Source organism: Lynx rufus, unplaced genomic scaffold, assembly GCF_022079265.1.
Source record: "Lynx rufus isolate CCGP_SWC_20201006 ecotype Redwood Valley unplaced genomic scaffold, mLynRuf1.p SCAF_2, whole genome shotgun sequence".
Taxonomy (NCBI): Eukaryota; Metazoa; Chordata; class Mammalia; order Carnivora; family Felidae; genus Lynx; species Lynx rufus.
This window is the reverse complement of record NW_025814834.1, coordinates 2789666-2805480: the sequence shown is the minus strand read 5'-3', so window position 1 is coordinate 2805480 and position 15815 is coordinate 2789666. Positions and strand designations below refer to the sequence as shown.

General features: G+C 58.6%; 1 protein-coding gene across 1 annotated transcript in view; it reads right to left on the bottom strand.

Annotated features, from left to right (window-relative positions):
* Positions 1–10227, bottom strand: part of PER2 (period circadian regulator 2) — a 31149-nt gene extending 20922 nt beyond the window's left edge. Inside the window, exons 1-7 of the mRNA XM_047085644.1 lie at positions 10133–10227; positions 7962–8188; positions 7412–7474; positions 6422–6576; positions 3494–3615; positions 2485–2686; positions 474–525 (exon numbers count right to left, since the gene is read on the bottom strand). Of these exons, the coding sequence (XP_046941600.1) occupies positions 474–525; positions 2485–2686; positions 3494–3615; positions 6422–6576; positions 7412–7474; positions 7962–8170 (803 nt within the window). The 5' untranslated portion in view covers positions 8171–8188; positions 10133–10227. The remainder of the gene's footprint in view (positions 1–473; positions 526–2484; positions 2687–3493; positions 3616–6421; positions 6577–7411; positions 7475–7961; positions 8189–10132) is intronic.
* Positions 10228–15815: the final 5588 nt, after the last annotated feature.

Here is a 15815-nt window from a genome sequence, read left to right as displayed (position 1 = left end):
CCATGCTGCCTTAACTCCCCATGCACGTTGTTTTTATTTAGAAAATTGTTTTAATATTATTATCGACAGAGAGAGACACAGTGCAAGCAGGAGAGGGGCAGAGAGAGAGGGAGACACAGACTCTGAAGCAGGCTCCAGGCTCCGACGCGGGGCTCACACCACGAACCACGAGATCTTGACCTGAGCCGAAGTCAGACGCTCAACCGACTGAGCCCCCCAGGCGCCCCCTCCCTGTGCACATGTGAAATGCAGTTTTCACACAGACTTTTCAGGAATATGTGCACTGCATGGCAGGGTGCCCGCATAAGCCTCTACCCTGAAGAGGTGCCGAGGGGCGAGGGGCGCGGGGTGGGGTCACGGCACAGCGGGAGCCGGTGGGGGCCGCTCCCACACCTCCTCAGCCTCCCAAGCGGGGCTCGGGGGGGGAAGTGTTGGCACCGTGCCCAGCTTGGGACACCCAGGCACGGGCTTACCTGACTCGGCAGAAGAAAGACTTCTCCTCCATGCAGTCTTGAGTAAACGCATCTGAAAGAAAGAGCCCCGAGTCACACATCCAGTCCCATCCGATCTCATCCCATCGCACGACAGGACACACGGCTGGCACTCTTGGCTTCTCCCAAGCCACACAGAGGCGGGAGAATCGTCAGGTGCGAATGCATGTTTACACAGGCACGACGCGGAGCCCTCAGAGGCCATTGATCACACTTCCGACTGAAACGTGCTTCGTGAGTGTCGCACGTACCGGATCAGGAGGGGCTAAAAGTCTGCCGCCAGAAGTTTACCATTTTTGAAACGGTTCCGAAGCTGACACAAACACGCCAACTAATAAGCCATTTAACTCGGGGAAACCGACTGACTGATGGGCCGAACGTGTGTGTGTAAGGCTCTAATACCTCCGCCTACATGTTTGGGGGGATATTCGGTTCTAATAGAAGGCCCTACCCAAGCTTACATCAATCCTTCTGCTAAAATATTAACCTTCTTCAAAATCTGAAATGCTGAGCAACACGAGGTCATTCAGACGGCGTCATCAGAGATGAGGGAATGGCGTTTCCACGAAAAAGGAATTTTTTAAGAAGAAATCTCAGACGCTGATCTTTCACGTAAAGTTTCGTCTACTCGAAAGAAAGAGGAAAAGTAGGAAATCCCTAATGAGGGAAAACAGCATAGAGTTACAGCCTGGAAAGGCCTCGGAGAAGTCACCTGGTCCTTCTTTTTTATTCAGACAAAAATTCAGGGGCAGCCATCCTAGGGAGACGGTGCCTGCCTGTTCACGCCGTAAACCACGTGCGGAGCGATGTCCCTTCCACGCAGTGACCTACGGGTCCTCAAGACACGCCCTGCAAGCTTTAGTGACCTGACTGCACAGTCCTCGGTGGGATTTCCGGGAGAAGGCAGGCGGCTCTATATCTGCAACCAAAAGTCAGTCAACCCTACGGCCAACTCCCGGCTTGGCTTGTCTGCTGTAGGGAAGGTTCCGCCGCGCAGCTGTGGTGGGTGGGGTGGCGGCCCGGCCGGCAGACTGGAAGCAGGAGGAGGAGGGAGCAGGTGGGGACAGGGGCCTGAGATGCAGGAGACGGTGTCAGTGGGGCTGAGGAGCACGTGATATGAGCACAGATGCTGACCCTCGAGCCAAGGGCAAAACGGGAGCCGGTTCTGGGCGATGCGGCCCCGGGCAGGCTCCAGCCAAGATCACGACTGAGGTCACGCCTATCTGGGATGACCCCCACAGTCACACTGAGTCCCACCGTGTCCCGTCCCTCCCGGTTCCTTAGTGCTTCTGCCCTTCGGTTCAACTTCAGCTCCGAGAGACCAGAGCCCCACAGGGGACAGGTAGACAGATGGTGGAGGACTTACATGGCAAAAGGGGGGCTTCCGCTGGCCTCCCTGGCCCCTGGAAGTGTGGAGAGGCTTCAGGGAAGGCCTGAGCTGGTTGGGCCCCTCCCCTGTCTGGCACTTTCGGCCAGGACCCCGTGCCACGTCTCTGCTGAGACTCGTCTGGCCACTGTGCAGACTGGAGCCTGACCAGCCTGGAGAGCTCGCGGCTTGAGCCCAGGAGGACGTCGCAGGCCGCCAGCACGAAGCCGCCCCTGGCCGAGGGGAGGAGCGCCCGCCCGTCACTGCGACATCACTGCGGCTGACCGCCGTGGCGCCCGCAGGACGCAGGGCCCGGTCTCTGCACTCTGCGGGGTCACGCCAAGACCCCAGCTTCTCAGAACGACTTCGTTTCTAAAATGCCTAATGTTTCTTAGAGTCTTCTCACTCAAACGGCTTTCCCTCTCTGAAATTCAAGAAAAGACTACTTTTCTAAGTTTATCCTGAGCGAGCAGCTTTCCGTCTTTGGCCGCGACAGCTGTCGGGCAGGGGCGCGCTGCCGGTTTCTGGCAGAGGTGAGATGTGGCACGTGCACCAGAGCCCCACGACCCCCGTGCCGCTGGCACACAAGGCCAGGTGGTCACGCTCAGCCACCGCCCGGGCCCTCACCTGCTCCGCGGCAGACACCCCAGAGCGGGAGCTTGTAAGGCGTGGTGGACGCGTGGAACACGCTGACGTCGTGGGGCGCCAGGAACTCCACGAACCTGGCGCCGGGGAAGACGTCCCTTTTACAGTGAAAGATGGAGGCAACTTGGTCGGAGACGTACAGGATTTTCCCGGTGACCAGGGACACCGCTGCAGCAAACATACCCTGGAAGGAAGAAGGGGCTCAGTGGGGACAGCAGATGGGGTCCGGACGGGCCGCCCCTCCCCGGGGGCACAGACTGGGGGCTCAGGGGAGGCGTCTGGTCCCCCTCCTCAGCCCTGGCCAGAACTCTCCTCGCCTCTACCCCTCTCCCTCTCCCCTGCCAGCCCATCTCTCTCCCGGGGAGCCCCAGAGGCTCCTGCCCTGGGCTCCCTCCCCGCCGGCTAGCCTGAGCCCTGGCCCGGGGAGCTCTGGGGGGGGGTTCAGCTGCAGTGGGGACACTGAAGGAAGGACGCAGGAAGGACTGGGGAGCCCCACTCTCTAGGCCAGTTCTGCCACGATTCCAGTATGTCTGGTCCCCACCTGCCCTTACGCCTGCTCTCTGACTGAGAAGTAGGGGTGCAGGGAAGGGAGCACTCGCTCCCCTTCCCCCAGACCCCCAAGGGTGCCCCCACCCTAACAGGCTGCTTAAAAACGCATGAGCGTTGGAGTCTCGGGAGCTGAGTTCAAATCCCAGGTGCCCCAAAGTGAGCCTAAGATCACCTGGTCACTGCTCGGTCAACGTGGGGCTCACTCTTACACGCACAAGGCATGGGGCGGAGTCGCCGTGAGAGAAGGACAGCCTCACAGAAAGCCGCAAGAGTGTGCTACACGACCCGCTTCTGAATCGCTCACTTGACCTTGTTTTTCGTTGAAGGCTCGAACTTATCTCCCGACCCCCCGGAACCCTGCAGTGGCTTAACCGGCTCACCTGGGTCAAGGACTCGGCTTTCGTGGGGGGGGGGGGAGACTCCGCTCGAGGGGGGCGCTTACCGCGTTCTTCACGATGAACTCGGAAGTGGCGCCCTCGATGTCCTCCGCGGTGTAGCAGGGCAGGCTGGCGCCGCAGGCCTGGCTCTCGCCGGACAAGAGCAGCTGGTAGTATTCCTCACTGGCTGCGGGAGAGACCAAGGGGCTGAAAACGGCTCCCGCCCCTGCGCGTCCGGACGCGGCTGTTCTCACGGAAAAGGGGGGCTACGCACACTAGCCTCCTCGGACGCCGAGAGAACGGAAAGAGAAATGTGAAGGCAAAGCAAACAGAAATCTTTCATTTGTCCTGAAAACCCCGAAGACCTGCGATTACAGAACTTCCAACGTGGTGAGTACACGGGGCGCCGGGGAGGCTCAGTCGGTGCAGCGGCCGACATCGGCTCAGGTCACGGTCTCACGGCTCGTGGGCTCGAGCCCCGCGTCGGGCTCTGTGCTGACGGCTCGGAGCCTGGAGCCTGCTTCGGATTCCGTGTCTCCCTCTCTCTCTCTCTCTCTCTGCCCCTCCCCTGCTTACACTCTCTCTGTTGCTCAAAAGATAAATAACAAAAAATAAAATAAAAGTCAAATGGTAAGTACACATTATTTTAAGTAACCTGGGTGGAGAGCTCCCCCTAACGCTCACTTTGCCCACAAGGTCTTTAATCGTGACCCAACAAGGGAGTCTCTCTGTAGGATGGCCGTGGCCCTAGTATGTGGTTCCTTGTGGCCCCGGCGCTCCCACCCAGACAGAATCCACTCATCTCAGGACACACAGCTTTCAAGGGCAACTATCACGGTGCTGCACCCCCCAGGCCTCCGGGGGGGGCAGCCCCCAGGGACGGGTGCCAGCAGCCCCGCCCTTCAGAGAAGCCCCGCCCCTGCAGTCTGTGAGCGCCCTTGGGTGGGCTGGCCGAGCATGGCTTCTGTTTCCACTCTATTAACCCTCACAAAACAGACACAGGCTTAGACAGGAGCCTGCAGAGAGATCTGGGGCTGACGAGGGCACCCAGGAGGCCAGTGGATACCGCACACCGCAGACCCCCCATGCCCGGCACCGGACCTTCCCGCCAGACTGCACGGGCGAGCAAGGGCGCCCTTCTGACAAGAGCTGTTCAAACGTCAGGAAATATGAAGACGATTTGGAATACGGCTTCGTATCCATCACCGTTCGTGACAAACGTGCCGTGAGCGTGAGCCCTGCCTGGAGGGAGTAACTGATGATAACAGAACAAAGCCACTGTTTGAGTCTTTATCTCAACCTCCCGGGTTTTTCTCTTCTTACCCACATTTTCACTGTGCAGGGTCCACTGGGCCCTCCGTGTGCCTGTGACGGGTACACGAAGGTCAAGTGGGTAGGGCGGGGCTGGGGGTCCCTGGTAGAGGGACGTGTACCCCCTCGTCCGCCCTAACGAGACGCTGGCCTTTCTTCGTCTCTGCTTCCTGCTCATACGGGACCGAAACAGCTGAGAGATTTTCCTCAAAGTGCAGGAGTGGGGGGTTCCCAGCAAAACGGGAAGGTTAGCCTGAGGGTTCACTGCTTGAAGATCAGGGATACTTCCCCCAAGCTTTCTGCTGTTCTCTCTCAAGCACTGCAGGAACTTTAAAAAAACTCTCAAAGCTCACATCCCCATTCCCAGCAACAGACCAAAAGGCGAGGCTGCACGAACCTTTCTGACTGTCCCGTAGCTAAAGCATCCCGAGGTGACCCAAACAGAGGGGTCACAGCCCAAACTCCTTGGGATGGATGTCTGCAGAAGGGCTCACCCAGCAGTCAAGTTCCTGCTTCTCTAGAAAAGCTGGTGCGCGCACGTGTGTCCTTAGGGCAGTGTGCCCCTTACCCGTCCCGGAGACAGAGGCACCTGCGGTTGCCTGAGTCCCAGGAGATGGGGGTGGGGTACCTGCTCAGTGCGAAGTCCCGCCGCAGTGAGCGACGGAAGTCCCCGCTCTGTCGGCAGTTACTTAAGGGGCTTGGAGTTTATTGAAACGTCGAGTGTCTGAGCCGGATGATGCAAAGGTTTTGGAAACTGCAGTGTTTGTTCAGATTCCCGCACTGCATCTATGAGGACTTGGGCACAGGTACCCTCAGGTGGAAGCCTTAGTCTAGACCACGGGCAGCCCTAAGGGCTCTTACATAATCTGCCACCTGAGAGTCAGATCCAAACAGGCCCCCAAGCGGGAGTGGAGTCTGGGCGGGGCCTGTGAGGGAAGGAGGCTCCCTGCTTGGCTTCCCGGGTGAAAGACACAACCACACGGAGACTCACATGGAGATTTTTACACAAACAAGAAGGTCTAAAGCAGGGACCCTAAAATACTGTCCTGTGAGGGTGAGATCTGGCAAGAGCCTCTCTCGTATCTCTCTCTTTTTTTTTAAGTTTATGTATTTTTGAGAGAGAGAGAGAGAGAGGGAGAGAATGCACTGGGGAGGGACAGAGAGAGGGAGAGAGAAAAATCCCAAGCAGGCTCCACACTGTCAGCACAGAGCCTGACATGGGGCTCGATCTCACGAATTGTGAGCTCATGACCTGAGCTGAAATCAAGAGTAGGACGCTTAACCGACTGAGGAGAGGAGCATCTCTTGTTATTTTTCAAAGGAGCCACCGGCCCTCAGTTCAACTCACATCTGTGCTCCGAGCTGCTCACACAGTAGGGCCACCAGCTCCCGCCTGAGCCTGGGGGAAGCTGTGCTCTTTTGAGCACGACCTGACCCCAGCCCAGAGCACAGAAGCGTTACGCTGTAAATACACGTCTTGTACCAGCTGCTTTTCTGTTTTTCTTTTTTTTCTCTCTAAATGCCAAGTACAATGGAAAACTTCCAGAGAATTAAGGTTTCCCATCATTGCCTTCTCCCAGACTTCCACAATTTCCTTCTGCAGTTTCAGGACTGGGTTTTAGAAAGTCGACACCACCCCCCGGATTTCTACGAGTCTGGATCAAAGACGCGGCCGGACCTACCTTTCACCTGCTTCACGCTCCTCAGCGCATACTTCAAGGTCGCCAGCGTGCTGGCTTTCCCTTTGGCCTTCTTGTCTCCAGGGAGGTGGACCCTCAGCTCCTTGAGGGTTTTTATCAGCTCCTTGTGCGTGTCCGCTTTGGCAGACTGCTCGCTGCTGCGGCATTAAAGAAAGCCGTCACACGTTGGCCTCCTGACTCCTCCTTCCTGTGCCTCTAGTCCCATTTCTGCACCAGGCCCCCAGGACATTTCGGTCCGTGTGGTTCTCTGTGGCGCACTGTGGGATGCATCGCAGTATCCCTGGCCTCAGCAGCAGAGGCCAGAATCACCTCGCCACTTGTGACAACCGGAGCTGTCTCCCGACCCTGCTGGACATCTCCTGCAGGGGGACGAGACGCCCCGGCTGGGGACCACTGCTCTGACCCAAGTGAGTGCGGGACGAGCCCCTTCACCTGGGCTTCCTTCCCCCGTGGCTAGAGCCGGGCTTTGCCCAGCACGGCCTGCTGGTCGACCCGCAGTCTGGCTGAGCGGGCTACCCCTCGGGAGCCCTGCCTGCCTGCCCCGTGTCAGACAGAAAGGCATCGGGTGATGGACATTACACAGCACAGCAACCTGGTTTCCTGGGGGGCAGGAATGTGAGTGAGGAACACGAGAAGTCCTCAGAGAGGAAAGTTCTCAGAAGGACATCTAAACTTAAGGATACAGAGAGAGGAGGAAGTCAGAACAGGTGGGCACCTCCTGGTAAGAGCAGAAAGAAGGTTAGAAACCAGGTCTCTTTCTAGGGCGAGGTGGCCAGGTGCCCACACACCCGGGCTTAAGAGCCGGCGTCTGCTCCAGCGGTCATACGAAAACGTCTGTGGATATGAAGTTAAGGATGCCTGTGTCGCAAACACCTAACGTGGGCGCGGAATGTTCCAGGGGGACGTAACCTCCAGTAACAAATCTCCATGTCTCTAAAGACCCGAAAGCAAGGGGGTTCTAACCGGCCTCACCTGCAGCCGCTTGTCGTCGTGCTGTGTTCAGACTTCGCCATCAGGAGGCCAAAGGCATCTGGACTGTAAGCGCGAGCGAGAGGTAAGGCCAGACTCAGAGGGCTGCACGCTCCACCCACTTCTCCCCCCATCCCGCCAGAGACAACAATCTAGATTATACCAGAGCAAGGCAACTGAGGAAAAACACGAGGGAAAGGGAAAGCGGGAGCATAAAACCTTCAGATACCAGGAAAACTAAGTGTTCCGAGAAGGACTGAGGGAGCAAGTTCATTTTCTGGAGGCCGCCCGGCCGCTCGCGGGGCTCCCGAGTCCTCGGCCCCCAAGACCTCACCGCTCTCGTTAGCGGTTGTCTACTGGCAACCAGATACTCGACACCAACAGTCGCATCGCTATAGTACATTTTAGTTATTCTGGGTTAATGAGATTTCCCTTTTTAATGTTGAAAAACCGGGCCATCGTGATTTAAAGATCACGAAAGCGATCCAACAGGATGAGATACAGAGAAAACAGACACCCAGCCCGGCCTCGGTGGGCCGAGGGTCCCACCTACCCCGGGGGGGCGACAGGCGGCCGGACCAGCGCCCCCAGCTCCTTGCTGCCCCGCGAGCCCCGCCCCGAGGGGCAGTTTTCGTTGGTTTCATTTCCGCTGGAGCCGCTGCTCATGTCGACGTCTTCCTGGAGGGGGGCTTCGTGGGGCCGGGGGGGCTCCACGGGCTCCTGGGCCGGGGGACTGGGGGGGTATTCCGCGTATGTGTTCATGTTGGCTCCACAGTGAAGCTGGGAAAAGAGAGAAATGTCATCAGGCCTCGAAGAGCTCAGCCACCGCAGCCGCCGCGTGGGGCGCCTCACTGGGATCTGTCTCCACGGTCCGCTAAGTAAGCCGGGCGCGGTCAGAGTCAACCGTGGGCATTCTTTGCTCTTGTTCCCTGAGCTCCTACCTGCCCTGAATTAGGAAGCGGATGAATCGCGTGGCCGCAGCCCCCAGACGTCTCTAACTGCCGACGGCCTGGTCAGGAGGCGACAAGAGCATCCATGACCGCCGCCCGGCACGTGGGGAGCTTTGGCAAAAACACGGATTCCCACCGGATGGCTGGTGGGGCCTAGGAACCTGCATTTTACAAGTCTCCCCAGGTGACGTTGGGAGAGCAGGAGGGCTCAGAGGTCTTTGCATCACAAGCTGCAGGAGACCCCGAGCCCAGGCTGTGGGCGGGGGAGACCCTCCGGGAGAGAGAAGGCCGCGGGGCAGGCGCTGCCCTGGGAGGAGGGCAGAGTGGGCGGGAGCCCGGACAGCGGCACAGGGGTGAGTGCACGCGGGATGCGGAGGGAGAGGGACCGGCGTGAGGCCACTGAAGGATTCGAGGTGGCAGACGTAGCAGACGAGTGAACTCTGTTGCGTTCGGACAGGTCCTCACCACCGTACTATGCGGAAACTTTGGCGCATTAGGGGCGGGAGGGTGGAGGGGGCTGAAGTTAGAGCCAGGCCAGCCCTAAGGTTTCTGCAACAATCCTGGAACACAACCATGAGAATGAGCTGACGGTGAGTATGCAAGGGGGGGGAGGGACCTGACCGGAAGCCTAGGGATGGGCAGAGAGGTGTCCCTGGGAAAGGACGACCCAGGATGGTGTCTCCCTCAGGGTCTCTCGGGAAAGAAAAGCTAGGCAGGTGGGGGAGGGGCGGCTGCTATTCCACCCCCCCCTTCCCCGCCCCCAGCCCCGGCCGGAGGGGCAGGAGGAAGGAGGGTTATGAAACCAAAGAACCGAGATGACCTGCAATTTGGGGGAACAGAGCTGGGGGCATAGACCCCTGGCTCCTCTCTCCTCCTGCCCTCAGCGGTCAGAGAGCCAGAAAGCGAGGGGACCCTGCTGGCACAGGCCTGGAAGGCCAGCCCTTGGGCACTGAGTGGGGAGGGAAGATCCAGAGGGCCCAGCCGAAGTGCCCTGACTGAGCGGAGTCCCCGGGGACAGAATGTGTCCCCACGGCTTCCGTGTGCTCAGAGAAACAGAGCAGACACCCGGTTGATGGCAGAGACTATGGACACAGTGTTTCACGTAACCCTCGTGATCACTCATCACCGGATACCACGTAGGAAACCATTCCTGGTATCAGTCTACGGATGGGAAAACAGGCCAGTGACCCACCCAATGCCACGCATGGCAGGTGACCGGGCTGGATCCCGTGTCCACCTGCTCCTGAAGACGGGCACCCACGGGGAATCCAACCACATTACTCTCCGGAAAACAGCAGGTGTGATTAGACCTCGTCTTGTGCATGAACCAACAGATGGGCAAAAGCCAACGTGCGGCTTCTGAAAAGATGTGCGACAAAGACCAGATGAACAGAAGCCACACGGCGTGGGGGAGACCGGCAGAGTTAGGACGGCACCTACTCCGTATCATAAATAAAAATCGAGAAACGGTGGGTTCAAGGAAACAAGTAGTGAGGGATCAGCCGAAGCCACAGAATGAGAAGAAAATGCCACCTGAGAACAGAACGCCAGAGAGACTGAGTCCAGAGGCCCTAACGGACAAGATGGCCTCAGCGACGGGGAGGTGAGCGCGAGGAACTTTGAAAAGCGGCAAGAGAAAGGGCGATGCTATCGGAGCCTCGTGTTTTCACCTGTGGTAATATCTCTTCCCGAAAGAGACACCGCACCTTAAAACAGAGATTAAAACGAAAGATACACCCCAAGAAAGCCAACCTGGGTGAAGACGGATTCCCACCTGCTGGTTGAAGGACTCCCTGAATACCAGGCAAAGTTAGAGACGGGTCGGAGCCAGCGACGTCCCGATGACAAACGATGTTTCCCGGGGGGGGGGGGGGGCGGGGAAGAAATCTACCCGCATCCAAACAGGAGAAACAAGTAGTTTACCTACAAAGGATGGAAAGTCATGTGAGTCTTGGCTGGAAGACACAGTCCGCATGCAGCTCAGAGAGGAGGCGGCTGTGGTCAAAGGGGGGAGATCTCCGCCCAGCATACCTGCTCATTATGGCCTCAGCAGCAGGCCAGCGGGGTCCTGGATTAGAGAACCCACAACACCCGAGCAAAGTCAGGAACAAAGCAACAAGTCTACTACTCAGCCTGTGTGTTGCCGATTCGCTTGTTTGTTTTTAACATTTCAGGCAAGTTCTGGCTGATCCGGTGACAGAATGAAAGGTGTTAACTTTGGGAGAGAGAGAGAGAGACCAGAGACTGAGAACAGGTATTCCCACCAAGAGAAACACCAAAGATCTAGAAAGCTGGAGAGATGCTCGACCTCAGTGGTCACGAGGAAAAGGCAAAGGATGAGGTTACCAGAAATTAACGGGACTGACGACATCCAGTGTCCACAAGGCGGAGGACTTCTGTGCATTGTGGTCACTAACTCAGTCTTTCTGGAGGGGACTCTGGGCATGTTCAGCAACATTTATAATCTGCACCCCTTCCCACTGCTAGGAGCCCCTCCGCTCCATGGGAGGGTCTACACACCTGCACAAAGACCCATGAGTGTGGTGTTTGGAGAGGCACAAACCACCAAAGGTCATCTCGGGCACCTGGTCCACCGTGAGCACCCCGGCCAGTGCCAGCCTCGACTTCAATCTGAGCGTGTGCCTCACCTGTCCACGCAGTAGTGAGTGACCTCCCCGCTCGACAGGGGACAGTGACAGCCTCGGTCTGCATGACGGTCCAGAGTTTTGCAACGCCTCCCTGGCTGCCTCCTCAGCCCTGACACTGAGCTCCGACCTCAGGACCTTTGCACGTGCTGCTCCCTGGTGCCCGCAGGCTCCATCCTGCAGACAGCCTGTCCACCCCGCACAACCCGCACTGACTTCCTCACCTGTTCCACATCCCCGGCCTGGCTTCCTCTCCTCCATGGTGCTGACGCTGCCTGCTGCCGGACTCCCCCTGCCCTCCGCCCTGGTGTGCTGCAGCTTTGAGTCGTTCCCTGCTGTCACCCCAGGGCCCCGCACAAGTTGCTAAAGGCATGAGGCCTGGGACAGCTGTGCTAGGGGATACCGTGCACCTCCTGAAAAGAGGAAGACAAGACCCACTGACGTAGGAAGATTCTAAGACGCAGAGGAACACCTCACAGGCCAAGAAATAACAACAAAGCGACGGACGGCACTCAGGCGGGGCTGGGCGCTGCCGTCCGTTGATTCACGCGCTCCTACGGCATGTGGCGCTTCGGGCTGGGGTAGGTCAGGGATGGGGACAGGTGTCTTTCCTGTCCCTGCGGAGCTTATGTTCCGACGGGGAGAAGATCATCAGCAAGGGAACGGCATAGGTAGTGGACGAGCTGCTAAGTGCTGCAGAAGAGCAGGAGAGCAGGAGGCTACGGGCTGCTGTGTGGGAGAGGCCGGGCGGGCTGCCGGGCAAGGCTTGTGCGTCGGCAACGTCTGACCTTGTCCTCGAGCCCCGCCACCCCGGGGGGTGCCGATTCACGGCCCCTCGGCCTCGCTGTCCTGAGGGACGTGAACTCTGGCCATGGCGGGTGGGGGAGAGGACCGGTGAGCAGGGAGGCACCCCTGCACCCCTCCCTGAGACGGAGTTCCGAAGCTTTCCTTTCTTCTCCTCCTCCTCCGTTTTTTGGATAGCCTTTGTGACAAGGCCCCAGTGGGCTGAGAGACCAGCTGGGCATCTGTGAAGCAGGGCGTCGTCTCGGAGGGGCACCGTCTCAGCGGGATGTGCTCTCAGCGGGGCCTCATCTGAGCCTTCTCTGCTTCCCTTTCCCCTCACCCTTGCTGCCCTGGGACTGCACCTCCCAGTGACATGCTACCATGGGGTCTCGGCCTGGACTCTGCTTGTAAGAGTGAAGAGAGTGAGAGAGTGGGCCAGGAAGGTGCTGGAGGGAGAATATTCCAGGTCGGGGAGTAAGTGCAAAGGTCCTGAGGCAGGGGCGCGTGAGGAAGATGGACCAGTCTGGAGCAGAGCAGGCGAGGCGGAGGGCAGGAGGGCGATACAAGGTCAGAGCTGGATCGCAGGGCGCCTCGCTGGGGCAGACAGGGCTCTGGCTTTATTCCGAGTAAGATGGGAAACGGAGTTCTGTGAGACAAGATCTGCCTTACGCTCTGACAGGGCGACGGGTAAAGGCAAGGTGGCAGCAAGGAGACCTTTAAGGGGCCTTGCTACCGTTCAGTAGAGGTGCCAAGGGGCTGCCCGGGGCGCTGAGGGCATTCTCCCCCCGCTGCCCTCCTCCTGCCCCAGCACTCTGGATGTCACCCACCTCGTCCCACGGCCCTCCCCAGACGAGCGGCCCGTCCTCCCTGCTGAGTGAGGCTCGAGGCTGAGGGGTCAAGTGAGCCGCCACGGCACGGGCTCTGGTGGGTTCCACCTCTTCCTGCCTGTGGTGTGAGCTCGGGCCGGTTCCTGAGCCTGCCGTGCCTCGTCTCCTCACCCACGACGGGGGTGACGGCGGCACCCGCCTCTCGTTGGTTCAGTGACCCAGCCTGCGCCAGCTGACCGAACGCAGTCGTGTCCAACAAAGGCTAGCTTTCATCGGGACCACCAATCGCTACAGGCAAACAGACGGGGCGACAAAATAATGTGTTTCTTTAAAGGAGATACTTCACTGCCACCAGAGCTGTCCCTGGCTTGTACTTCAAGGACAAGGAGCTTAGCCGGCCACCCCCCACCCCTGGACGGAGGCATCGCACACTCTGCTGGTGTCTCAGCTCCCCGCCTCGCGGCCCTGCCGGCCCCCGGGAGCCTGCCTGGCCTGGTGGAGTAGGGTTCACCGGGCAGGGGCCACAAGATCAGCTGAGCTGGAGGGTAGATCTTCGCCAAGAGGGTCTGACGAGGGGGCAGAAACGTGAAGGAACACACCATCCGAACCACCCGAAACTTCATCATTCCAGAAGATGCGTCACTCAGCACCAAGGGCTCTGACGGACCGACCTCATTTTGCCAACTTGGCAAAACCAACATGCTCATCAGGGCGGACTTTGCCTCCTGCCTTCCACAAATGTTCCCGGAGCACTTGGGGAGCCCCGGGCACACCTGTTTCCACCCCCGGGGAGAGGCGCTCAAGGCTTGGGGCGCCAGGGGCCCCAGAAAGGCAAAGACACCCAGGCCAAAAAGGGGACTGCTGGGGAAGCTGGGGTGCTCCTGTCCCTAGAGGCCCCCTTGCTGCCCCCTTCGCAGACATCCATCCCCTGGCTCTGCCCCTGAGAATGGGCAGACCCAAGGGAAGGACCCTGGTCACGTGACCACACTTGACTAGCGAGGGTTGTCTTGACTGGACAGGGGAACGTTTAGAAAGCACAGTCCACAGTGAGATCACAGTCTGGACGGGCCTCACAATACCACGGGGTGGGGGGGGGGGGCAGGAGGGGGGTGGGGCGTGGAAGGAGAGGGGCCGGGAGCCAGCCCGTCCGAGCCGGCTGATGAGTTCATGAGGGTTCATTACACCATCCTACTTTACAGGCATTCAGAGTTTCCATGATAAATAGCAAAAAAAAAAAAAAAAAAAAAAAAAAGCCCCGGGAACGAATGCACAGCCTGGTCCTCGGTCTACCCACCACGGCCACTGGCAGGCCTCGGGGACAGTGGCGGCTTCTCAAGACTCAATACCCTTGAACCACTTCGTCTCTTGGTGGAAATCAGAAGTCAGCGTATATGTGGTTCCATCGCTTCAGGTGCTCGCGTTTTTTGAAACAGACGTTTAAGATACATCCAGAAAAGTCCTAAATTGTAAGGTTTTGATGTACGTCCACGAACTGAGTTCACCCGCATACCTCGCGCCCAGCTCTGGAGGTGGAACACTGCCAGCCCCCCCAGAAGGCCCCTGGGCTCCCCCCCCCAACCATCACCCACCCCCAGGGTCATCGCCAGCCTGACTTCTCCCGGCCGGGTTACTTCTGCCGCTTTTCACACTTTATACGACGGGGATCTCACACTCTGGACTCTGTCTGAAAGCCTGCGGTATTTTACAACCCCGAATATTATAACACGTTTGCTACTTCCTGATAGGAGCCGATTCCCCCCAGGGCCAGCCTGCCGTAATCCAGAGAAAATGTTTGTCCTGCTAGATAAACACCCGCGCTCTCCATGGCGACGGCCGGGTGACTGGGGAAAACGCCGACCAAATATGGCAGGAAGAAGGCAGGAGACAGGCGCCTCTCGGCCTCACCGAGACTCCTTTTGATTCTCTCGGCTCTGCCTTCCTCTGCCTTCCAAAGCCTCAAACGCGGATAGGCGTGAGACTTAAAACCGAGAAGGCGGCAACTTCAGCTTCCTGGCTCCAGCGTGCAGGGAGGGGGCTACCCTGGGTGCCTGTGACCCGGCGGGACCACCCGGAGCCCGCAGGGCCTCCCGCCACCTGCTTGGGATTTGCTGTAGACGAGGAAAGACAGTAACACGCCTGTTGCAGACCTGCACACCGCGGGCTTACAGAGCTGAAGCCGGGCCTAACGACAGCTCAGGGGCAGGGCCCATCCGAGGCCCGTCAAGCCCCTCGGCTCTCTGCTGGGTCAGCAGGTGGGCCAGCTTCCCGTGGGGGCCGGCGCCCAGAGCGGATGCGCAGCGGAGGGGTTGTGTGTTTCTCCTGAGCTTTGCCCAATAAGGTCGTTTTGAGGGTCACTTGTTCTTTGGACTAAATGCCGAGAGGTCCTGCCAGCCACTCGGTGACCTGACGGAGCCTGTGGTTTGCTGAGGCCCCGTGAAGTTACATCACCGTCTAAAAACAGAGGCGTGTCCACCGGGATTTCTCTGAAAGTCCAGCGTGTGCGTGAGAAACACAAAAGAGGGAACCTTTCCTACTTTCTTCGAAGCATGGCGGACATACCTCACCGGGGAATGTTATGTGACCGGAAGGAAGGAGAGAGCGCATCAGACACCTGTCTCCTGCCCAAGCGCCTGGAGAAATCGGCCGTAGAGGAACCAGAATCCAAAAGCCTAGGAGTGGAGACAGACCTGGCAGGCCGGCTCATCCGAGCCCCTCCGTGCAGACGAGGACACTGGGGCCCAGAGGGGTGGCTGAGTCACCCCCTCTCTGCCCAGCACCTCAGCCCCCACAGAAAGCTGGGCTGCGTTAGTTCTGTCCTAGTGAGTCACACCAAGATGACAGTGACAGATAACTGTGAACACCCACAGCGCCAGCCCTGCACTGGCATATCACGTAGCTCCCACTGAGAAAAAGAGGAGTCCCTTTCCTCGTTTTACTCATACACCTTATAAAAAGTGATGAACTTTGTATGTAAAAACTCAATTTCCAGTTAGAGCCTTCAGACAGAGCCCAGTTTCTTCTCCGCCAAATCCAGCCTGGGGCAAGACACCCTCAGTGGGGCTGGGGGCAGGGCATCGCCCCTCTGCAGCCAGGGAGAAGACAGTTGCCCCCCCCCCCCACCCCGGCATCAGACAGGGGAGGTAAGAAGTATTCATGGAAGAATTTCTGCCATGGTTCTGCGCTTAACATTTGGGGGACCTGG